Genomic DNA, 26366 nt, shown 5'->3' with positions numbered 1-26366 from the left:
CAGTGTGGTGGTGAATACCGATCAGCTAGTACATATTGAGCTCATAAAACTTGCATTGCAAGGAAGAAGGTATTTACCTTCTTAGGGGAGAGTTAAAAGGATGCCATGCGGGCAGGTGCTGTGATCAGCTGGAGCATTGAGCTGAGATGAGGTTAGTACGGGAAAGCAACATGTGACTGAAAAGTGGAGAAGGTACCTGGGAGCACAAGCAGAGATCTGTAGAGGAAGGAAGCATGTGACTCAGGAGAGAGAGATGTTTCTAGCAAAATAAGCAGAGGTGGTCTGTAGAGGAAAGCAGCATGTGAATGGGCAGAAGAAGAGGATTCTGGGAGCACAAGCAGAGGTCTGTAGAGAAAGCCAGTATGTGACTTAGGAGAGGGGGAGATGCCTGGTAGTACATGTGGAGGTCTGTAGAGGAAAGCAGCATGCGACTGAATAGAGGGAGGTGCCTGAGAGTACCAGCAGAGGTCTTTAGAGGAAGGCAGCATGTGACTGAGGAGAGGGAGGAGCCTTACTGTACAAGCAGAGATCTGTAGAGGAAAGCAGCATGTGACTGAGGGGTGGTAACTGTCAGAACATGATTATATGTAGGGATCTTAAAGGGGTTGCCCAGGAATTACAGATTTTTGTCATGAGGCTAGGAAAAGTAAAAATAAAAAACATACCTGTCTCCAGGGCTCTGGCATCCGCCACCACTGTCCAGTTAAGTGAACCCCAGTGGCTTCTTCTGGCACAAGTCCTTACTGCATGTGACCACTGAGGCTAATCAGTTGGCTCAGTGGTCTAAGAAAAGGAACAGGGATACACAGGTGGCCTTTCCTTAGGCAGTTGAGGCTGCTGATTGGTATCAGTAATCACATGCTGCGAAGACCTCCACCAGATCAAGCCCCTGGGCTTCGCTGCACTAGACAATGGCCTGGAACACCAAAGCCCTAGAGAAAGGTGAGTTTTTGAGGTGTTTTATTATTTTATTTTTCACTTTGGCCTCCTGGCAAAAATCTGTAATTCCCAGACAACTCCTTTAAGGGCAGGGACACACTCATCAATGTTTTGTATTTTGTCTTGAGTCCTGTGGTCCTTAGTATCTGGGTGTGAAGGAAAGGAGCCTGCTAGTGGCAGACTCTTTAAAGGGGTTTTTCACTGCTAAAAGAGCATCATGAGCATCATTTGTAATGAAAGTAATGTACAAATATGATGAGCATAGTATAGGCTATTAATACAACGTATTTCAATCATAACTGTCGGACTGAAAAATTAACCATTTATAGTATAAAAAAGAGAGGATCCTTAGCTGTCAGAATCTGGAAACCAAGTCATTTTTTCCTAATACCACACTTATTTTTCTTAGTAGTAATAAGCAATTCCTACTGTATTCCGTCATGCTTCACATGGTTTCTGAGGGAGCCTTTCAAGATGTCTTTGGTCTACAATAGATATCTGAATGCTGGGCATCCTGGAGAGATGAGCATACACGTGTTCTGTCCCTTGAGCAATTCCCTGATGGTGTCTCTCTAAATAAAGCTAAGTATAGCTTAGACTATATTTAAGTTATTGTTGGCTTGCCATTAGTTGCAGAACCGTAAAAAAAGAACTGAAACAATTGCAAGAACAAAGCTCCCATTCTTTATCTGTGTTGTTTGACATCTTGCAGATAGGTTCTGTTATTACTCTCTGCTGGATGTGAACTTCATTGGTGTAATGATTGTAACAATGGCTTAGTTGATGGAGCACTCGGATGTTTTGCTGTAATGGTTTGGCAGCTAATTAGAAGTCTATGGTTCTTAGGCTGACAGTTTTTATAGCCAGTGATGGACTCTTTGTTCTCTAAACAGGTAAAATATGCCCATTGAAAAAAGCTGGATCTCTTGTGTTACATTGTTAGTATCTCAAGAGGTTAATTGCTCACTCTGTAATCTGACATTTCACATTTGGATTTTACTTATGGTGCAAGTTATTTTATATATTTTTACAATGCAGGCTTTAAATATAAAGCTTACAGTGTATGTATACCGAAATTGTATCTTGGGACTAGAGATGAGCGAACAGTGAAATGCTCGAAGTTCGAAATTCGATTCGAGTAGTCGCTCAATACTCGACTGTTCAATCGAATATTGAACACCATTATAGTCTAAGGGGAAAAAATACTCATTAAGGGGAAAACCACTATTCGACTCAGGAGGGTCATCAAGTCCACTATGACACCCCAGGAAATGATGCCAACACCCTGGAATGCAACTGGGACAGCAGGGGAAGCATGCCTGGGAGCATCTAACATGCCCAAGTCACTGTATTACGTCAGGATCCCTGTCAGCTTGCGATATGCGGGAGCTGACTTTTTCCCATAGGAATGCATTGACCAGCGTTGATTGGCCGAATGCCATACAGAGTACAGCATTCGGCCAATCAATGCTGGTTCTGCCGGAGGCTTGTCTGTGAGGAAGCAGAGTCTAAGATCATACCAGAATGGAGACTGCTGTGGACCGATCTTAGACTCCGCCTCCTCCGGCAGAACCAGCGTTGATTGGCTGAATGCTGTACTCTGTATGGCATTCGGCCAATCAAAGCTGGTCAATGCATTCCTATGCCGAGATGTAGCAGTGCTGGCCGTGCGCTCAGCTTGGCTACACTGGAGATGCAGCTGAGCTGAGCGAACGGCCAGCACTGCGGCACACTCAGCTCTGCTGCATCAGAGAAGCGCTGAACCCTGCTGCACACTCAGCTCTGCTGCATCTCAGCAGAGCTGAGTGTGCAGCAGGGTTCAGCGCACACTCAGCTCGGCTGCATCTCCAGTGTAGCAGAGCTGGTCGTGCACTTAGCTCGGCTGCATCTCCAGAGTATGCAGCAGAGCTGAGTGTGCAGCAGGGTTCAGCGCATCTCTGATGCAGCAGAACTGAGTGTGCAGCATGGTTCACATCTCTGGTGTAGCAGTACTGGCCAAGCGCTCAGCTCGGCTGCATTTCCGGTGTAGCCGAGCTGAGCACACGGCCAGCACTGCTACATCTCGGCAAAGGAATGCATTGACCAGCGTTGATTGGCAGCATTTGGCCAATTAATGCTAGTTCTGCTGGAGGAGGCGGAGTCTAAAATTGGTCCACAGCAGTCTCCATTCTGGTACGATCTTAGACTTCGACTCCTCACAGTCGAGCCTCCGGCAGAACCAGTGTTGATTGGCCGAATGCTATACTCTGTATGGCATTTGGCCAATCAATGCTGGTAAGTGCATTCCTATGGGAAAAAGTCAGCTCCCGCATATCGCAAGCTGACAGGGATCCCGACCAGATAGAGCCCCAAACAGCTGGGTGAGTGACATTCCCACCTAAATAAAGGTAATCCCTAGCTAACCCTGCCTGTACATCTATCCCTGTCTTACAGTCACATAGTTCACAGTCTCATATGAACCGGATATTAAATCCACTATTCGTATAAATTGGAGGTCACCTGATTTAGCCAGCCAATTACTTTTTCAGATTTTTTTTCGATGCCTCCGTTGTTGTAGTTCCTGTCCCACCTACTCTGCGCAGTAATTGGGACAAAAAAAGCGCCAGGGAAGGTGGGAGGGGAATCAAATTTTTAGTGAGTTTGCCACCTGGTGTTCGACTGGAATCGAACATCTCGAAAAGCCTGATATCCGATCGAATATGTACTTGATCGAACGCTGTTCGCTCATCTCTACTTTGGACACTTTTATTCTGTTTCTGGATATTTGTCAAAAGCTTTAATATAGGAGATGCACCAAAACATATATTCTGAATGAATTAACATGGCCCCAAAACTTAATCCAGAAAACATGAACAATTTTCTTTACTTTGAGATTCATTTGAGGCCAAGGCCCCACGTGAGATAAATGAGGCATTTTACAGTCTCTGCAAAGTGGAGGGATTCTAATGAATCCCATCGACATATTGCGTGAAATTACATGATGCAGACACACTGCGATTTCCTAAAACATTGCAATTTTTTAAATCACAGCATGTCAGTTATATCAACTGAAATGCTAGTGGTTTCCTCAAAGGTATAATGGAAGCAAAAAGTCCGCAAAGGAAACCTCTGCAGACTTTCTGGTGAAAAGTGCTGTAGGAAAAACCATGATGCATTGCCACTGGGGTTTTTCCTGCAGCACTTATTTTTGCTGATACCCAGTATTTGGGGCCCTAGCCTCAGTGAGGAAATACTTTGTTAAGCAAATTACAAACATTACCTTCATTTGCAGTAACTTAAGACAAAGGTCCCTCCAAGATCTATTATAAAAATGATTTCCAAGTCTTGAGTACTTTCTCTGTCAACAGTTCATGTAGTGAACTATTTTAGAAACGGAGCCTTGGAACAAGATAAAAAGTACCTAAACAGCAAGATTTTTGTTTTTTCTCCTCTAACTTTTACTGCAAGAATCTTACAAAGGATTCAGAAAGACAGGACCATGATGTTCTTGTATCACCTCTGTTGGTGAACTTTGTGCATTCTTAAAAAAAAAAGTCCTATTTATAACATGTCCTGAGTATAGAGTCAATCTTCAATCATGACATTGTTATCTCTCAACATGGCTCTTAATTCTGGTAGAAAACAGATTACTGGGTATGGTAATCTCTGCTCTTCAAGAAAATTGGAAAAAAGCATCTACCTGAAAATTTACGTAAAACTGACTATTGAAAAAGAGGGTTGTTAAAGATTAGAAATGTTTTTTTATTTTCTTTTTTAATGAAAAACATCTGTAACTTCTCTGCCTGTTTGTGTCTTTGCACTACCCTTCACTCACACTCTGCAGCGCAGGAGGCATGTTCAGTTTGATTCCTTGGTTAAAGTTCTTGTTGCTCTGTCAGAACACTGCTCTATTACCTCTTCTCTGTAACTGAATTTCCGCTACACTCATCTCCTGCACCTTGTTTCCCACTGTTCCTCAAACTGTTACTCTTAGCCTAGTCTGTGTGATTGACAGCCTATCTGCCAATCAAGTTGGGGTGGGTTCTGGACTTCTTATATTCAAGTCATCAGCCCACAAAGGTTCACTGGATATTGTGACTTTGTTCCTTGCTAAGCTGTTCTCTTCCTAATGTATTGTATTACTAATTCTGACCTTTGGCTTCCCCTGTGACTACTCTTTTGGATTTATGCTTTGTCTCTCTGGCTTTGACCCTTGGCTTACTGACTCCTCTTCTGTATTGTTTGTGTTGTCCTGTTCTGTGTGCACTTATTCAGAGAAGGGACAGTCACCAAGTTGTCCCTGTCATTAGGACAGTTGCAGCAAGTAGGTAGGGATAGTGGATAGTACTCACTGTCTCTGTCTTCCCCTTCCTCCCTGGTTTCAGCGACAGCACTGGAGAATTTCTCAACTAGCAATTCCCTTACAGCATCACTTTTATGTATAGACTGTCTCTAGTTTTAAAATATATTCGATTAAAGTGAATAAGGGTAACTGCAATACCAAACATAGCCAAAAGACAAGAAAGGTGCTGTTCTTGAAAAAATAAGAGGAGCATTTTTGTATATAATCCTAGAAAACCTGATGACGTTGAGATCACGACTCGGATATCATCAATCATATCAACCATATCATCAATACCAGGCTCCTTCTCCAAAGGGCAGTCACACCAAATATTGATTTGATGTAGATTTTTCTTTCTTCATTCACTATGCATTCTGTTAATTGCCAAAAATAAATTAACACTTCTATGTTTTAGAGCCTTCTTATTTTGCACCTTTTTTCCACAAAGTACTATATATATATGTAGTACTGTATATAATCAAACACAGTAAAGTCATTAAAGGGATTGGCAAGTCCCAAATCAACATTGAGAGACCGATGTTATTGTTAATATATTTTCTCTAGATCACTGCCTAATGTCATTTATTGTGCTTTCTCCCAGTAGGTAAAAATCAGTCCATGGTCATGTCATATACAGTCCATGGTCATGTGACATGTCATGGACACACAGGTGGACAGCTTGTATTAGTCACAGCATATTAACCACTTCCGGACCACCCATAGACTATATACGTCCGGGAAGTGGTTGCCTAGTTCTGCCAGGACGTACCTGTACGTCCATCAGAACACAGCAGCTGCACGGAGATCGTGTAGCTGCTTTCACTAGGAACCGGCTGTAACTTCAGCCGGAGCTCCCAGAGAAAAGACAGGGCAGATTTATTACCTCCCCTGCCTTCTCGATCGCTGTGTATACAGCACTCAATGAGCGCTGTATACACGGCTATGGACGCAGCCATAATTCAGCTACCCTCTGACCCGGCGGACACGTGATCCGCCGGAAGCAGAGTCTTACCAGAGCTTCTGGGTCCTACAGGACTCAGATCAGCTCAGTAAGCTGTATATACAGCATGCAGAAGGCTGGATTTCTCCTGTATCTGAGGTTAAATGTAGCAGCCCCAGTTATAGGAGAAATCAGACTCCAGTACAAAAAAATAAGTGATCAGATGTCCCCAAAGGTCTCTTATTACCTTATGGGGACACAATCTGAAAAAAAAAAAAAAAAAAAATAATAAAAAAGTTTTAAAAAAATGTAAATAAAATAATAATAAAAAATAAATAAATAATACGCTTATAAAACGCCGTTATTAAAGGTTATAGCCCCACCCCCGATGACACTATACAAAATAAAAATTACTGTAACAGAGAGGAAAAACTATATTATAAAGTTTTTCAGTGACACTATGTGTTATTAAATAAAAAAAAAAATAAAAAATTGAAAACCAGACACAATTTCCCTCCTATTTTGTTTATATTTTCCCAGATATAAAAAAAATTAAAACACATTCAAAAATAAAGATAACATAAAAATAAAGCCCTATGTGTCCCCGAAAAAAGACGCAAAAATTAGTTGACTGAGACATACGGGAAAAATGTTACAGCCCTCAAAACCGCACATACAAAATAAACCTAAAATGTGTCTGGTCCTGGACCACAAATTGGCCCGGTACTGAAGTGGTTAATCAAAGTATTCAGAGGAAAAAGAGAAAAAAAAAAGAAAAAAAAAACGGGGGGCACTCACCCATTTGAAGATTTTTTCTTAAAAACTCAGTCCTTTATTTGGGATAATGATAAAACAAGCCAGGAGGGAGGAATGACATGCTAAGCAAGGGCAACAGCCGTTTCGCGCCAGCACGGGCGCTTTCTCGAGCCAGGTTTTTTTTCTCTTTTTCCTTTGAACACTTCATCTGTTATTTATGGGGTGTAGAGTACGACCCTAGAAGGTTTGTGTGACCACTTCCATACGTTAAACAAAACCGCTTAGTGTGGATTAATTCTTGAAATTGAGTGATAGTACCACTCTTTCTTCAACATTTACATTAATCAGACATCTGAGCTATGCACATGACCATATCCGAGCTATGTACATGACCCTGGACTGTATATCATGTGACCATGGACTCATTTTTATCCACTGGGAGTAAGCACATTAAATGACAGCAAGCAGAGATCTAGAAAACCATGAGAAATTGATACAGAAAGGATACTGAAAAGTTGTACAACAATTTATTATACAAACAATACCATTTGTCTCTCAATATTGGTCTGAAATTGGCCAAGCCTGTAGGTAAGTGTCCTTTAAGCAACTAACTAACCACTATGTGAAATTATACTGTGTGGAGGGTCTGCTATGGAACATTTTACTATGTTCATAGGCCACTATATGACATTATACTGTGTGGAGGGACAGCTATGTGACATTATACTGTGTGGAGGGGCTGCTAGGGGACATCATACTTTGTGGAGAGGCCACTGTGTGACATACTGTCTGGTGGCATCTTTGGATCATTATAATGTGTGTAAATGGGGAATTATTCCATGTAGGAAAGTGAGGCTATGTTGGTGTGGGGGGAGGGGGCTAGATCATGCTATGGTGACCAGTCTTTGCTAGTTTCGCCCCTGAATTAAACATTTACATAAAAATGTGACTCCAAAGCTAAATAACATAGATATATTTGAATACCTCTACAGGTACTGAGATTAGATTTATAACCTGTTTACTAAAGGGACAAACTCCTTTTAAAGAATATCTGTCTGTACTGTGGACTGCCTTACTTCAAGTGTGCTTATTCATACCTTATAATTACTGTGTATTCATTATTAAAATATTTTATGGCTAGAACCAAATAAACTTTAGATTATTCCTCATTAAACTTTGCAATGTTTGGAAAGGTCAGTCCACACATTACTGTTCTAGCTCTACAGTGTCAATGGCCATAATGTCGCATAAGACCTAAACATCTATGTTCTGTCTGTGAACTGTAAATACTCTTTTATGACTGCTCCTGGAGAGAATGAAATGTCATATTTTGTCATTTAAATTTTATTTGTGCTAATAAAGGAAAATACATCCAATAAACCCAGATTTATGGAAAACTAACAATGTTTCTTAATTGACTGCTAGAATTTGTTATATTAGCCAGTTTTTTGTTATATTGTCAATAGTGTTAGTGTCTTGGCTGTTACTATTAGTATCTGAAATGCCTCCAGAATGACTGTTTTAGTGCATTTTATATAGCAGAGTAAATGTGCAATGCAATCAGATTCAAATACACAGTATGGAATGAAAGTCATACAGTATATATAAAGCTGACAACCAAGATGGCATGGGAATCCAAAGTCCAATTTTCACAATGTGACTTTTACTATGAAAGGGCCTCATCTATTGCTTCTGTTTAATTAATTTATTACATTTGGCAAGACTTTAACATAGTTATTTTTATTCTGCATATAAAAAAGCACAGTTTATGCTTCTAACCCTCAGGTTTATGTGACATTATAGCCTGGGGTTTCACAAGTGTGATTACACATTATTTTTATTATGTTTACTTTCAATTATACATGCTATATTGCCCTATCCTACTCCTTCATGTGCTGGTGTTATCCCAGATAACTCTACTAAATTCATCTTCCAATGTCTTGCAATTATGTGTATACATATTTACTGTTCAACATGTACTTGACATTTTAGATACTTACTTATTTGTTTCTCTATGCTATTAACAAGTAGTCCAGTAGTCTAGTGGTATTAAATACACTCACCGGCCACTTTATTAGGTACACCTGTCCAACTGCTCGTTAACACTTAATTTCTAATCAGCCAATCACATGGCGGCAACTCAGTGCATTTAGGCATGTAGACATGGTCAAGACAATCTCCTGCAGTTCAAACCGAACATCAGTATGGGGAAGAAAGGTGATTTGAGTGCCTTTGAACGTGGCATGGTTGTTGGTGCCAGAAGGGCTGGTCTGAGTATTTCAGAAACTGCTGATCTACTGGGATTTTCACGCACAACCATCTCTAGGGTTTACAGAGAATGGTCCGAAAAAGAAAAAACATCCAGTGAGCGGCAGTTCTGTGGGCGGAAATGCGTTGTTGATGCCAGAGGTCAGAGGAGAATGGCCAGACTGGTTCGAGCTGATAGAAAGGCAACAGTGACTCAAATAGCCACCCATTACAACCAAGTTAGCCAGAAGAGCATCTCTGAACGCACAGTACGTCGAACTTTGAGGCAGATGGGCTACAGCAGCAGAAGACCACATCGGGTGCCACTCCTTTCAGCTAAGAACAGGAAACTGAGGCTACAATTTGCACAAGCTCATCGAAATTGGACAATTGAAGATTGGAAAAACGTTGCCTGGTCTGATGAGTCTCGATTTCTGCTGCGACATTCGGATGGTAGGGTCAGAATTTGGCGTCAACGACATGAAAGCATGGATCCATCCTGCCTTGTATCAACGGTTCAGGCTGGTGGTGGTGGTGTCATGGTGTGGGGAATATTTTCTTGGCACTCTTTGGGCCCCTTGGTACCAATTGAGCATCGTTGCAACGCCAAAGCCTACTTGAGTATTGTTGCTGACCATGTCCATCCCTTTATGACCACAATGTACCCAACATCTGATGGCTACTTTCAGCAGGATAATGTGCCATGTCATAAAGCTGGAATCATCTCAGACTGGTTTCTTGAACATGACAATGAGTTCACTGTACTCCAATGGCCTCCACAGTCACCAGATCTCAATCCAATAGAGCATCTTTGGGATGTGGTGGAACGGGAGATTCGCATCATGGATGTGCAGCCGACAAATCTGCGGCAACTGTGTGATGCCATCATGTCAATATGGACCAAAATCTCTGAGGAATGCTTCCAGCACCTTGTTGATTCTATGCCACGAAGAATTGAGGCAGTTCTGAAGGCAAAAGGGGGTCCAACCCGTTACTAGCATGGTGTACCTAATAAAGTGGCCGGTGAGTGTAGTCCCATGGTGGGACTATTAAAGAATTATATTACTTATATTACTAAAATATATATAATATACCTCTTGTGACACATATCTAAATTTTTTGAACATTTGCAATCTTTGCATCTTTTTACACTATTTTACACTAAAGAGGTAAAATTATAGACTATCTTACATATATAATTAAACCAGTAACATACAGCGGTAAGAGTACAAGCGAAGGAGTAACTGATCCATAATACACAATCACAGGTCACTTCAAAATTTGCTGATTTGACCAAAGCAGGTGCACAACGATGTTTTCGGGCTCTTAGGGGCATCAGCGAATGGTTGTGGGGGATCATGAGGGGGCAAGGTTGAAAGAGAGACCGTGTCAGAGGGAGTTTGGAGTAGGAGAAGGGAAAGACCAGCAATTACGAGGGGAGAGATGGAAGAGAAGAAAGGAAAAAAAGGTGGGAAATGGGGTCTCTCTCAGCTGACCACCCAGAGTCCCTCAGGTTCTCATGAGGTCTCAGCATTCCTGCATACCCTGAAACATGATCCAAAGGCTCCAGATGGACATAAAAGAGTTTCTGAGACAGAGGTCATGAGGTCATCCATCATCGGAAAGTCTTCCAATTTATGTACCCAGTGTTAAGCATAGGTGGGAAGATGGACTTCCAGAGGGCAGGGATACAGGTTCTTACTGGTTTAACAAAGTATTTCAGAGAAGTCATATGCAGAAAAGACTTGTACAGTAAGAAAAATGCTTGCAACTTAAAAGACTTGTGTAAGTATGCCGTGAACATCCTCTTGTAGGGCCTAAGCAGGGGACAGAAGATATGAAAGATAGTGCCTTCTGTGGATCTACATCTCCAGCAGAGAGAAATGTTGGGAAACATTCTACACAACTTGATAGGAACATGATACAACGTGTCAAGAGTTTGTAACCCGCTTCCTGATATTTGTTGCTGCAAGGGCCTGGAAGATCTGAAACTCATAGACTCCAATGCAAAAATCTGTTACAGAGAACAAAAGTGCAAAATACTGCTGCCTTCTTATGCAACAGTGAGGCCTTTGGACTCTGTAATGCACCAGGGCCTAGATGCAACTACTTCTGCACATCCTATCGCTATACTCCTTCAAGAGAGATGGAGAGTGAAGGTTGATGGGAAGGTATCCCTTTTAATTTCATATAATCATTTCCATTAAAATTATCAACAACCTGGTACATATGGCAATATTTTTATTCATTTTTGTAACTTGTAATACATTATTTAAAACAAACAAACACTTAATGTATGAAGTTTGGGTTTATCTAGAAAAGTCATGAGAATATTGCTGATCTACTGTATGTTCACAATGTGACCATTATCTGTTTGCAACCCTTATAATTAGAAGCAATACTCTTTATGTATTGAGGGCAATACATTCAATCAACTTTATAAAATACTGATATGGAATGGATGTAATAATTAAATGAAAAATATCAATACAATATAATATATATATATATGTGTGTGTGTGTGTAATATATATACATATAATATACATATAAGTATAAATATAACATTTGTTTATTCATTTTGCTCAATTTTATTTTTTATGGCTATATCATTTTAGTTACTTCTGTCTTCATTGTTGTGATGCATTTTTATTTTCTACTTGATTTCAGCAAGAGATTTCTGTGAAATGCATTAAAATAATACAGAAACACTCCAGGTGTCCTTTCTTTATGACACATAATACTATATATGCAATGATAAATAATTCTGGATCTCAAGACTGTCACTGATATTTATGTAAACTAGGACCATGTGGCATGAGACCCCCCTTTTGTGTATATATCAGTCCATCTGAAAAGCACTTGTGATTTTCATCTTTATGTAATGACAGTGTGGTTGGTGGATATGATGGTTCGGTTTTCTGTTAAGGTTAACATATGCGTAGTAGTGATCTATCCTTTCAGATATGGTTACATATATAGTACTTAAAAATAGAAAAGAAATAGAATGCAGGTTTCATCCACTATGTAAAGTATAGTGAAGGATACATGAAATTCCACCATGTTTTAAGAAGCGACCTCAGCAGCAGAAAATAAAATAAAGTGTCTAAAACGCTCCCACAAACCTGCTGCTTAAAGAAAATCACTATGTAGGTAGAGTGTTATTTCTTTTTATCATTTACTTCATATTATGCTTTGTGCATCCAGGTCATCTAATATCAACAGAGAGAGCTAGTCAAATTGGTACTTTTCTGGGACTGTAAAAGGCACATGATCAAAGGGCAAGCATTAAAAGCTGCTGGAGATTTCCTTTTGAAATTTTTCTCGCTCTCCTTGCCAAACCAAGGACACCACACATTAAGACAGCATGTTCACATTTAGCCTATAGAAATAGTATTTTTAGAGCAAGATGGGTTTTTTTTAAAGAAATATAAAAAGGTGCACTTAACCTTCTAAATGAAAAATTGATTTTGTTAAAGCTCAAATGCTGTTTGATTTCATGACATTGTGCGAGTTGTTTCATTTTGTTTAACTGACTGTGATCCTCTGCATTTGTACATCACCCATCTGTGAACTGATACATCTTAAATTGTTTTTATGTTGACAGATGCACATTTTCCCTTGAAGACAAAGCCAGTAATTGCTTTTTTAATATTTATTCTGCAGATCCTTGTGTGGGCCACAATGGATCTGTACAGACAAGTGGCGCTGGCATTTCTTCCCATGCCTTCAAAATCTCACTATGTATTCAGTTTGAGAGACTTCTCACGTGTCATACAGGTAAAAAACCAAGTTAAATGAAGGAAAATCAAATAATTAAGTCATGTTACTAGATATCATAACCAACTTCTGCTACATGTACCCCAGGTATCAACAGTCAATGCTGGCATGTAATGAGATAACTATTTCATTGTATGAATATTGTATAATACAGCAAAAATAATAACCAATGGGTATCATTACATGGTATGGTCGGAAGGATAATATATAGCACTGGTAATAAAAATAATACACATGATATGATATTCCTTTCTTTATACTGAAATTCTTGATTTTGCATTTAGTAGTTATTTAGCAGTGGCCACTGCCCTTTAAAATCATGATCTGTTAAGAAATATGTGTGAATATGGCCATATTTTATGCTGTTTGTAGAGCTGATCCTTACTTTGTTCTGTCTTTTCACCTTGTTTGCTATTATGTTGGGAGGGGTTTTCTGAACTTTTTTACTTTTTAACCTATTGTACTTTCTTTTATAAAACAAGTTCTAAAGTTCTCCCTAGCAATGCAAAAACTAAGGTCCAGTTCACATCTGCTTTCTGGTTTCCATTCGGGGAATCTGCTTGAGGACTCCCTGAATGGAAATCTATCAACATAAAAAAGCGGTTACCTAAGGAAACCCGCAGACCCCATAGACTATAATGCGGTTTGTGTGGTTTCCGCTCGGTTTCTGCATGAAAAATGCAAAGAGAACACTGCTGCAAGCAACACTTTTCTCTCTGCATATTTCATGTGGATAGGGGAACAGAATGGCCTGAACACAGATTTCAACCAGGCCTAAGTGTTGCTGAGAATATCTTTCCCGTATTCACATGTATTGCCAGTATTTACACATATAGCAAATGCCAAAGTGGGAGGTATCATTCAAGTCTCTATATCGTCAGTTTTATACCACTTAAAAAATAAATGCTTCTGTGCTATTTGAAAGCTGAGTTGAAGATCTTACAAATCCCATTTCTGATTGTTTTAACTAGTGATTTCTCATTTCTGTTACAGCTAAATCTTTTGAAAATCATCAGAAGTGCCTTTCTAGATAATATAAAAAGCAGAGATACGGCAATTTAAAGTGATACTTCCCACTTTGGCATTTGCTACATGTGTATATGTGCAATACAGATGCTACATGTATATATGTGCAATACAGATGAATACAGGATGGACTTTCCTAGTAACACTAAGTTATTGTGTTGCTAGCCAAAACTTTAGAACTTATTTTCTGCTAAAAGAAAGTACAATATTAATAAGCATTAAAGGGGCATTCCCATCTCAAGAATCCTATCTATACTGGTGTCTTATGTAAATTGAAGACTTTTCTTAAATATATTGCTTTAGAAATGCTGCTTTGTTTGCCTGCTATGTGAACTTATTCCTTCCATTGTTTACACAATGTTTCTATAACCATGGACCTGTGTGATAGGACAAGTCTCTAACTGCTCTCATTGTTATCTACAGCTCTGCAGGCAGGGCAATCAGTTCAGCTAATTGCAGTTTGCTGATAAAGCCAAGTTTGTTATCTCTCTATGTAAACACACAGATGACACTAAGTCTGTTCTTTACAAGCTTGTGCATATTATCTGATCTTCATAAGTACTGTGATACTTCAGTGTCCCATTCAGCAAGGGATGGTGGGGGGAGAAATACAGGAAGTGAAATGGGAAAACCCCTTTAAATATATCACAAAAACGTTCAGCAAACCCCTCCCCACTCAATAGCAAATAAAGTAAAGTAACAGTTACACTTTAAGGCCCACAAGACTGCAGCCAACATCTCTGGACAGGTAGGAGACCTAACTTTGAAGCCATGATTGGCGTTTGCCACAGTGCATGTTAGAATGCCACAGTCCTTTTGGAAGAATGTCTTTTGGACATATAAAATAATATAAAAGCTATTTGGTAAATCACACCAACTGTTTCTTGCAGAGCAAAATTAAGCTGAGCTGCTTATTGTCAGAAGGTTGTGGTCATAGGTCAGAACTATTCCAGCTTGACAAAGGCTCAAACATACAATACATCAAAAAGAAAACATCAGATTTTTCCGTAATGACTTGCTGTAAGACCTGAACTAAGCTACTACTAAGCATCTGAGCAAAGAACTGAAACTCACAGTTGGCAGAAGACACCAGTGGTGAAAGAAGCCACCAGTTTAGAAAATAAAATTCTCATTCAATTGATTAGAAAGTTGGAGTAGATTACGAAGACTGTACTTTGTGAAAGGTTTAGGTTGGAGCATAATATTTGTCTTCTCCTTTTTGTTTTCGGACATACATTGTCTTCACTGATGTGTTTTAATATGTTTCATATTCAACTTGCTTCCATAATTCTACAGCAAATATAGATACTGGATAACAGATTGTTTTTAACCTCTTAATGACTTACAACCTTCCTTTTTAAGGTGGCCACTTAGAGGCTTTAGATTAGTGCACCAAGTGTTTTTTTTTCAGCAGTCTAGAATAAGCCATTTATAGTTATCCTGTGCAAGCTGGCAGGGCTGTCATCGGATATTTCAGACCCTCATACTGGCAAATTGTCAGGTTCCGTCACTTCCATTTTTTCATAGAGAGCCCTGAGAATGACAACCTTGCCTGTGATGATAAAATGTAGTCACAAGTAACACAGGAAAATCCATATCTATTATATCCAATGACTCAAAGGTGACATCTTCTTGAATTGTAGACCTTCACTTTCTCTTCCCTTACTGTTCTTCCAGCCACAACTTGTTTTTGTAGAGTTTCCCACACAAACATCTTAAGTTCCACACAGTTCCATCATCCCGTAAATACTGCTGCCCTAATGAGGCTTATCCTTAAATCTGTAACAGTATCATTCAGACGACCCCACAGAAAGTATTAATACTACAGAGTGCCCCCTACAGTAGTTAGTGTCATGGAGAGTGCCCTCAGAAATAGCTGTGCCCAACATAGTGTAACCCATTGTAATAATGCTTCCCCAGTGTGTCCATTAGTAACAGTGTCCTGCAGAGTAATAATTATCCCCAAATGTTATTAGGGTTTCTTTTTGTATGGAAAATGCCAGCCACAATAATAAAAAAAAAAGGAATAGATGAGTGCTTTAGGGATATGGCTTAAAGGGGTGTTCTGAGTTATGTTTTTATGATGTAAAAGGGCTCCTGAAGGTGACAATATCATAAAAAAACCTTTACTCACCTCTCCTTGGTCCTCTATTTCCAAAGGCAGTATTTTCTGTTTACAGGCCATCGGCTTACACCGGCAATGATGTCCAATTTGTGCTAGGTTACTGCTGAGGCCAGTCCCAAACTCTTTACAGATAGCACATTACAGCTGTGATGTGCTTTGTGTGAAGAGGTCACTGCTAAGGCCTATGATTGGCTGCAGTGGTCACCTAGCAAAATCAGGATATCACTGGTGATGTCAGCTGGGCAGACTGTACAAACAGACTGGACTTGTCAATGCAAGAAACAGAGGACTGGAGAGAGGTGAGTAATGTTTTTGTATGTTTATTATTATTATTATTACTATTTAGTTACTTTAGTCTTTCCCTGGGAGATTAAAACATGTAGTTAGTAAACATGCTGTCAATATATTACACCAAACTTCAGCAGCAGGTAGGAAGAAGGTAATATTGCAGAATTAGAATAATCAACAGGGGTGTACCAAGGATGTAGTTTTTTTTTTTTGTTTTTTTTTATAAATTGTCATTCATAATAGAAATGGATTATGTGGGGGCAGTACAACAAAAAGAGAAAGGGTATAGAAATTTGTCTAATTATATGTAGTCAATGATAAGCTTAAGGCAAGGGATTCAAAGCAACTCCTGTCAAATGACCAAATATTGCCAGGTCACCTTGTGATTCTTTCCCTCATATTAATGTATGGAGTTGCATTGTACCATGAGTTGCAAAAAAATCATTGTCCGATAATTTAGCAACTAGTAGTCACGGCAGCCTCTGGGGCACAATTGACTACAAGAGTGAAAGAGCTGCAAGGTGACCCAGCCAAATTCGCCATGTAGCCCTAGCCCGATATATGTTTCCTACCCACATCATTCTGGTTACAGAAACAAATTTTACTGGGGGATCCATCTCTGGGATAAATGCAAAATACCTTTGCTACGCGAAGTAGACCAAATGGTACTCCAATTTGGAGGCTATTAGAATGTGCACAGGTGAGTAACACCATGTTCAGGGAGCGAGAAGCAGTGAAATGTTATCACTGCTTATTTAACTCCTTTTGTTCTGGTTTATCCTATTTAGACTATTGATCCAGTGTTGTATTATCACTTTGGTTATTTTCTATATTGCCAAAGGATTGTATTTCTCTATGTAAACTGTAGATTTTCAAACGCTCAGGGATCAAAGCGTGCCATTGTTGTTTGACAGCTTTGATGCTTTATTCGCTATATAGTCTGCCAATTTATGGGATCTTAGTAAATACAACCATCGTATATTCCTCCCATCACAATGTCTTATTGCTTTTATAGATGAATGGATTCTATTGGATTCATCCTATACCAATATACAATATTCTTAAGAATTGTACATCGCTGATTCCCAAACTGTAATAAGTCCACTTTATTCTTTGATGTATTGTTTTTAAGTAAAATAATAATTAAAAACTGTTTTTAAACATGTTATGGGTCATGGGTCAATGTTTTTTTTTTTAAACATAGCAAAAACTTTTCAAATATGATATCAACTTAATGAAATCTACTCAGAGAGAAATACTATTACGTTAGTTATACCACATGGTAAATACTGTAAATAACAAAATTTAAAAACAAACAAACAGTGGATTAAAATTATTATACAACACATGTGCCCGACAATGGTGCCATCTATCAGCCAGCACACTGTTATGCCAATGCAAGTATTAAAAACAAAAAAAAAACATTATTTTGTCTTTGAAGTCCAACAGAGGCTGGTCATTATTTATTATTATTATTATTATTATTATTATTATTATTATTATTATTGTATTAATAATTTATATAGCACTATTAATTCCAATGGTGCTGTACATTTCAGACTTTAGACAGAATTCTGTCGGATAAGCTTTAGTTTATTCCCACCATTGTCTTCAAAAGGTAGAAAGAACATTTTACTCCAGTAGCGAAGATGTATCTTAATGGTCATGTTAAAGCCACAATTAATCTAATGCAAATATTTAAGAAAAATGATACAAAAGTAATTTCTGATAATGTTTCTTTATAGTAAAAAGAATTGCTTAACTTTTTCTGTTATCTTGTTACTGTAGTAGACCTCAATAATTTCTTAATTAAGTAAAATCACTAAATGTTACTTCTCTGCTTAGGGAATCCTGCTTTTGAAACCCATTCAGGTACATCAGAGTGCTGAAGGAGCTCAGAAATTAATGAGACTTTGGATACATGAGGTCTACAGAGTCTTCTGTGACAGACTTGTCAGCAGTCAGGACCGTCAGAAGTTTTTTCACATAGTAAAGGTAAGGAATGTAAATGGATTTTGTTTTGAAAAGACCTTGACCTACAAAAGCAACTTTTTAGATGATAAATCCTATACATTAATGGACCTTGAATTATTTAACAGTCTATTCATCTGTGGCATGCAAATGTGTGAAAATGATTTTTATGTAACTTCTTACCATTATACATTAAGCATCATCATATTTCATTGTACAGTCATACGTTCATAGACTCATAGCCTTCTTATTGCTCTCCTGTGCATAAGCATAAATATGCTATGTAAATAGGCTTTTAAAAGGGTTGCCTCCATCACGGACTAGCACTTTAATATAGAGCTGCCACAGGTTGCTATAACTTCATAAAGTGGTAACAAATGGACTAGTTGCTGCTTGTTACACAAGGAGGACCAATCCCCAACCCTCATTCTTTTGTTCTATACTCAAGGGAGCCATGCCCCCTATTTATTCCTATTTATTCATAACAAACCTCTCTCTTCAGTGATTGTATAGTCTCTCTAAGCTACAGTTGTGGCGTCAAGAAAATAAGTTTTCAGTAGGAGTTTTCCATTCATTGACAGCAAGTGGAATATCCATTATTATATATCAGTGTAAAATGATTAAGTTTTCTTTATAACAATGTCAATATGATCTCTAGAAAGTATTCTTCATGTACAGCACAGTAAGTAAGTAGTAGATGAGTAAGATGTGCCTGACGCTTACATCTGTAGGCTGTAGTACATCTATTATCCATTCCTTTACTTGTATTGCATAATTACAACAGGACAATTTCTATATCAGCATTAGAATCATGTATTAGTCCTTCATACATGGAGTGAATACTCAAACATTACTGGATGCTCATACCTTGTATGGTTAATTTTTTGCTGCTTTGTAGATATCATTGGATCTTAAATGGGTTGTTCAGTATTAAAAATACTGTTCTTTTCCAGAAAATGATGCCTGCTCAAGGATTGTTTCAAGAGTTGAAATGTGGCCCCATTCAAGTGAATGCAATACCAAACACAATCTTTTGATTAGTAAGGTGTTTTTACAAAAGTTTTACCCTTTTTTAGAATCATGAACAACCTAAGCTAAAGTTGCAAAAACATTGTAAAAATGCTACGTTTTACAGGTACCTTCAAAGCAAATGAGATTCTAGTTAATCTCATCCACAGATTGCAAAAATTATCTGAAGCAAAAATGCAGGGACTTCAAAAACCTTTGCATTATACCTACAGAAACACTGACTTCTTCTGTATCTTTATAATAAGGACAAAAACAACTGTAATTTTTCATTTTCACATATCATTGGTAGTAAATTCGGTGAAACAACTGTGGGTTCAAAATGTTGACTATACCTTACCTTACTATAATTCCTGGAGGAGGTCTAGTTTCCAAAATGAGGCCATTTTTTGGGGCTTTCCACTGCGCTGGTACCTAAGGTGCTCTGCAAATGTGACAAGGCGCCTGAAACCAATTCTACCAAAATCTGCCCTCTGAAAACCTCAATGGTACTCCTCCTCTACTGTATGCCAATACAGAAATTTATATCCACATGTGGGATATTTTCATAGTCAGAAATTATTTAACAAATTGCGCATTTTCTACTTTAACTCTATGTAAAAATGAAACATTTTGGGGTAAAACAACATTTTATAGAAAAGAATGTAATTTTCCATTTTCATGGACCAATTCTTTAAAATACCTGTTAGGTCAAAGTACTCACTTAATCCCTTAATAAATTCTTTGAGGGTTCTAGTTTCCTAAATGGGGTCGTTTTCTGGGGGGTTTCCACTGTTTTGACACCTCAGTGGCTCTGCAAATGCAACATAGTGCCTGAAACTGATTATAGATCTTCTCTCCAAAAGTTCATCAGCACGCCTTCCTATGTTTCATGCTGTGTGCCTATATATCAGTTTACATTCACATTTGGGGTATTATGGTAGTCAGGAGAACTTGCATAACAAATTGTGTGATGTATTTTCTACTTTAACCCCTTGTGAATGTATGAATTCTAGGGCTAAATGAACACATTAGAAAAAGAAATTAAACTGTGTAAATTTTATCTCCGTTTTTTCTTAATTTCTGTTAAACGCTTATAGGGTGAAAATACTTTATATTTCCTGTTTTGACTTACTTAAGGGGTGAATTTTTGATCTATGAGGGTTTCTAATACAGAATCCTTTCAAAATTCCTTCAGAACTGTATTAGCCCCTTAAAAAATGGGCATTGTAAACGTTCTTGAAAATTGCTGTTTGACATGTGAGGGTAAGTCCACACAGAGGAAAAATATGATGAATTACTCTTTGGGTGGTAGATTCGTGGCGGAATCTGCCCCCAAATCCCCAACAAAATATACCACTAAGGGAGCCTGCACACAGAGTTACGCTCCACTCATTCTGAACGTAAAACTCGTTCAGAATGAGCGTATAAAAACCAGATCCCATTGATTTCTACGAGTGCTGCTATACGTGCACTACCCATTGAAATCAATGGGAGGGTTTTATCCCTATTGCTTTCAATGTGATACGCGCGTATGCCGGCACCCATAGAAATCAATGGGATCTGGTTTTTACGCGCTCATTCTGAACAAATTTTATATTCAGAATGAGCGGAGCATAACTCTGTGTGCAGGCTCCCTAAGACAGAGTACAATTTGTCACGAATAAACAGTCTCCAAATCACTTTAGTATGTTAAAGTGTTCCAAAGTCAATGCCACAAGAAGTGACACGTCAGATATGAAAAATCCAACTCAAAGTCAAAAAGCTGGCTGCGGCAGGAAGAGGATAAGGCTTTTTTCATTCCTACTAGTTTTAATAATGATTCCTTATAGTATATTATTAAATATTAGTATAGTATATTATTATAGTATTAAATAAATTGAAGCAAACATCTATGTTTTCTTGCCTTAAATATGTATGCTTTACATTCTATTGCAGAAGAGACAAGTTGATTTTCTTCTGTGGAATATATCTGCTTCTATCACACACGTTTAATGGCCTTATCAGCTGTGTGTAGGAGTTAGGTATTTTACTGTCTAAATGACAGGATGAAAAGGTTGAAGCACACAATAGATGCTGCAGAACATATTTATTATTGCTCATGGCATGTGACCTTTAAGCTGAAATGAAAGCCCCCTCTGGTTTACTATTTTGTGTGGCTAAAACTTGATAAACCAAGGCTGTTTTTAACCTTTGGGTCATTAAGTTTTATGAGACTCTTAAAGAGAGGTGCAAGTCTCAGGCATCGTCTAATCCGAAGCATTTAAAAAACACTTAAACTTGAGAAACTCAGCTGGTTGTATGGAGTGCGCTGGGTTAAATAGTTTACTCAACATCCAATGCTGAAATGAGAGCAAATGTCATGCAAAATTATCAATGATTGTGCCTTATAAAATTCACTATAAAGTCATTTCTCCCATCTGTTTCTGTGTCATTACATTTGTAGTTAAGATGAATGGACGTATTTGGAACACATTGGTTCATGTCTGGAAATGTAACACTGATTTGTGGTTGATTTGTCGCTGGCTAATGGTAGATACAGCTGTACTCCTTGATCACTATAGCGATTTCTTTCATTTTAGAATTTCATAAACCAGTTATTGATCAAAGGATAACTCTTTTCAAATCATGGAATGATATCAATAGTGTTATTTGATAATGAGAACAAAAATGAGATTTGCTTATGATGTTAGAAACAGGGACATGTATTGTATATTATAATATTAGGTTCAAGGTAAAATTCTATTCACACACTATGAAGATTCATGGATTATACTGTATATTGTATCTCTGCCTGTAGTTATTATAGAGTATTCCCTTAAACCAACACATACTGCTGTATAACGAGCAGGAGAATCTACACAGACACAGCCCTGTTACTTTTAGAAGATAACTAAATATATAATACATATTTATTATATCTCTCTGGTCCCATTCACTTATATTGCTTGCAATGTTGGAAGGTGACATGGCAATTTGTGTTGCTACTATGATTTTAGCCTTATCCATATACTGGCCTCTGCCTGCGACTTCATCTGTGAGTTGTTTGAATGGATGATCTGCCTATATTCAGCAAATTGCTGCCACTGACTGTTTTCCTGCTCCTTCACTTTGGCAGCTCTCAAGCTGTGCTGATGCTGAACTTGTTCCTCATGCCTTTGATTGTTCTGGCATCTCAGCAGCTCTCTGGGACGCCATATAAAGAGCGTGTTGTTGGTGTTGATGATCCACCTACTCCAGCGTTCCGGAAGCTGTCAAGCTGGCCTGCTGCTGAACTCGTTCCTCACGTCATGCCCGTGATTGTTCCGGCATCTCAGCAGCTCGGTGGAATGCCATATAATGTGTTGTTGGCGTTGATGATCTGCCTGCTCTGGCGTTTCAGCAGCTCTCAAGCTGGCCTACTGCTGAACTTGTTCCTTGCACCGTGCCTGTGATTGTTCCGGCATCTCAGCAGCTTGCTGGGATGCCATATAATGAGCGTGTTGTTGGCACCAATGATCCCTCTGAGCTTCGCTTGAGGAGAAATCTGTTGACTTCTGGCTACCTTCATAGCTCTTGTTGTTTTAGAATTTTGTGACAAATTAGATTTTCTTTTTCCCGGCATGTTTATAATTGGCAAACTTCCAATTTGAATCAAAGGGGTTTCCCATCTCAGTGTGTCAGCACTGGAGAAGATCAGATAATATACAAATGCTTGTACACAATAGACTCTGGGTTAGATATGTCTTTACATAGAGAGATAACAGAGCAGCTTTATCAGCAAACTCCAATTAGCTGATAGTCCTGCTGGCAAGAGCAGCGTAATATAGTATATGAACATAAAGTTATAACAGTCGTGAGTTCATGTCATTTACCAGGATAAAAAGTATCATATGTGTTAATCCAGGTTACAAACTATTAAAACTATTATGTGCCAAATGTAATCCAAATTCGTTTTTGTGTGATCGAGTAACAAACACACAAACATCCAAACTTTCACATTTATAATATTAGTAGGATGTGGTGGATAATGTTGAGGCCTAAGGGGGCCCACATAAAGCTGGAGCTGACCCTGACTGTATTACCCCTTTCAATACATATTAGTATTAAATTTACACTATCTTAAAACATTCTCCTACATTGTCCTAACCTGAGAATGTCGTGTATCATGTAGTGGTAATAACTAGCTCTCATCACTGCAGTTTTCCTCTATGGCTAGTAAAAATAGGCTTCTTCCTCTACTGCAGGCAGTTCACATTCGCTAACATATATAACAAATGTTTTTTAGAGGAAAACAGCCCTTTTAATCATAATGTTTTTGAAGAGGAAATTATTATTACCACAGCCATGCATTCATTGATTTATGCAAGCCATACGTGTTAGATGTGTATTGACCAAACACACCGATTTCGATAGAACCAGACTACCGTCTAATGTGTATTGAGGCCTCATGTTTCTTCTCCAATAAGGGATATGGATTTTTTCTCTTTTTGTCTTGTGTTTTTGGGGATAAAGCACTGCCAGAGCTGTCTGAAGAGAATGTGTAATGGGACACTGGGTGAGAAAGCCATCACCTGTACGAGCAGTCAGCCAAAGTCTAGTTTATGTCTGGCCATGGAGACAACATTTTGATATCAGAGTATCACTAATACTGTAGCATGTGACATATGAAATGTTTGTATATTTTATGTATTGTATGACCCATTCAATACAGTATCTGTGATCGACAGCATGTAGTTTGTGGGAAACATTCAGTAGAGTTGTAATATTTGGTTCTCTTCATGCCTGGTTTTTCACATGGCCTCTAATTGTTCACACATATTTGGCTTTATAAACTATGACGCCAATTGTCTGATATAACCACTACATCACGCAGTATCCAAATGTGAACTTGTTGTCTTTCTTATTTAATGGTTTCAATAGATGTTTTAATATTTACCAAATGTCTACACAGAAATAAAGAAGAAAACAATTACAGCAGAGTCATGTACATTTCCAGTCTATTGCGTCTTTGAAGATGTTTATGTCTTTTATTTTTCACCTGCTTTTCCTTTTTATGGAGAGCTTGCAGAGCTTGAAATCGCTTAATGTTGTGGCTCTTCCACAGCATTTCAGTTTAATGACTATCCTTGTAGGCTTTATTTATAAAACAATGAGATGCTATGCAAAGCACTACCTATTGTACAAATTACTGTCTGTTTCGCCCCTTTGTGTTGAAGGCATTGTTCATATTTTCGATCTACTGCTCAGTCATAGTTTTAGCTCTGTGCCTGTAATTTCTCTAGCGAAGACCTATTTCTATGTTTTCTTGCAGCATGTTGGTATTCTCAAAGGTTACTCTTCAATCTCAGAGTTGCTTTGATTGTACTCGCTACAAAGTGAATCAGGATTCTTTATGTTTCAACTAAAGAACAAATTTAGCATTGAAAATTTTTGAACATTTGTACTCATCCATGGATTTATATTCTTGAAAGGCAAGCATGATATTAAGAATCTACTTGCAGTCTAAAGATTATATGTGTTTTTGCAGTCAAGGATATATGCAATTACATTTTATCCATACATACAAAACTATAGTTATACAATATTTGAAAAAAAATGTTTTCAATATTTAGATTTTGTGTTTAGTTACTAAACAAACAGGCAGATAATGTCAACTGCAATTAAAAAAAAAAAACTCTGGCTATGCTACTGCTTAATATTATATTTGTACATGTGCCAATAATGGGCTAATGCTGGTTTGAGATTTTGGACTTGTGAAAAGGTAGATTTAGGCTGAAGCCGTATTTTGTGAAAAACATACCGTTTTTGCCACTGTAGAAACATAGCAGCAAAAAAACACTGTATTTTACAGTACATGTAAAGTGAATGGGATTCTGGCTAATCAGCAGCTGAAAAACTCAATGCTGCGAGAGAAATCTTCAGTGCCGCCTCTATCTTCATCTGGAACGCCTCTCTCTGAGTCTTCTGCCGTCCTGGGTTTCAAATTTCTAGGCATGTGCAGTCAGCTCTTCCATCGGGCCTTGGCAGAGCCGACTGCGCATGCCCGCGGCCATTTTCTTTTGGCCACTTACACTGTTTGTGCATGCGCAGTCGGCTCTGCCTGAGGCTCGATGGAAATGCTGACTGCACATGCCTAGAAATTTGAAACCCAGGATGGCAGAAGACTCAGAGAGAGGCGATCCAGATGAAGATCGAGGCATCACAGGAGAGTTCTCTCGCAGCATTGGGGATGCCCCAGTGCTGTTTGAGTGCTGGGGACCACCCCCAGTGCTGCAAAAGAAGTCATACAGAAGAAAACCGAGATTTCTACCGAACGGCGGCACGGAGTAGACAAGTAGGAGAACAATAGCCATTCTTAAGGCATGTTAGGGAGAAAAAATGGGATTTCAATTATTGCATCCCTTTAAAATTCAAGGGCTGTGAATCTGTGGAATAGCCTACCCCAGGAGCTGGTTACAGCAGTCACTGTTGACAGCCTCAACAAAGGATTAGGTCCCTTTTCAGAGCAAAATTGCATTGATGGTTATGGAAATGTATTGACTGTCATGCCCTTTCCCATCCACTAGTTCAACTTGATGGACATATGTCTTTTTTTCAACCGTATTAACTTTGTAACTATATACAGAAATTGATTTCTCTATGCTACTCTGCTTTAGGCATTTCTGCACACTAAACTAAAATGCATCCTTAATAGAGATGAGCGAACACTAAAATGTTCGAGGTTCGAAATTCGATTCGAACAGCCGCTCACTGTTCGAGTGTTCGAATGGGTTTCGAACCCCATTATAGTCTATGGGGAACATATACTCGTTAAGGGGGAAACCCAAATTCGTGTCTGGAGGGTCACCAAGTCCACTATGACACCCCAGGAAATGATACCAACACCCTGGAATGACACTGGGACAGCAGGGGAAGCGTGTCTGGGGGCATAAAAGTCACTTTATTTCATGGAAATCCCTGTCAGTTTGCGATTTTCGCAAGCTAAC

General features: G+C 38.6%; 1 protein-coding gene across 1 annotated transcript in view; it reads left to right on the top strand.

Moving 5' to 3' along the window:
- Positions 1–26366, top strand: part of LOC142203618 (dynein axonemal heavy chain 3-like) — a 927911-nt gene that overhangs the window by 611120 nt on the left and 290425 nt on the right. Inside the window, exons 46-47 of the mRNA XM_075274510.1 lie at positions 12870–12983; positions 18268–18417. Coding sequence (XP_075130611.1) covers positions 12870–12983; positions 18268–18417 — 264 coding nt within the window. The remainder of the gene's footprint in view (positions 1–12869; positions 12984–18267; positions 18418–26366) is intronic.

Source organism: Leptodactylus fuscus, chromosome 5, assembly GCF_031893055.1.
Source record: "Leptodactylus fuscus isolate aLepFus1 chromosome 5, aLepFus1.hap2, whole genome shotgun sequence".
Lineage (NCBI taxonomy): Eukaryota > Metazoa > Chordata > Amphibia > Anura > Leptodactylidae > Leptodactylus > Leptodactylus fuscus.
Note: the sequence above shows the minus strand (reverse complement) of the source record. Positions and strands in the feature narration are given on the sequence as shown.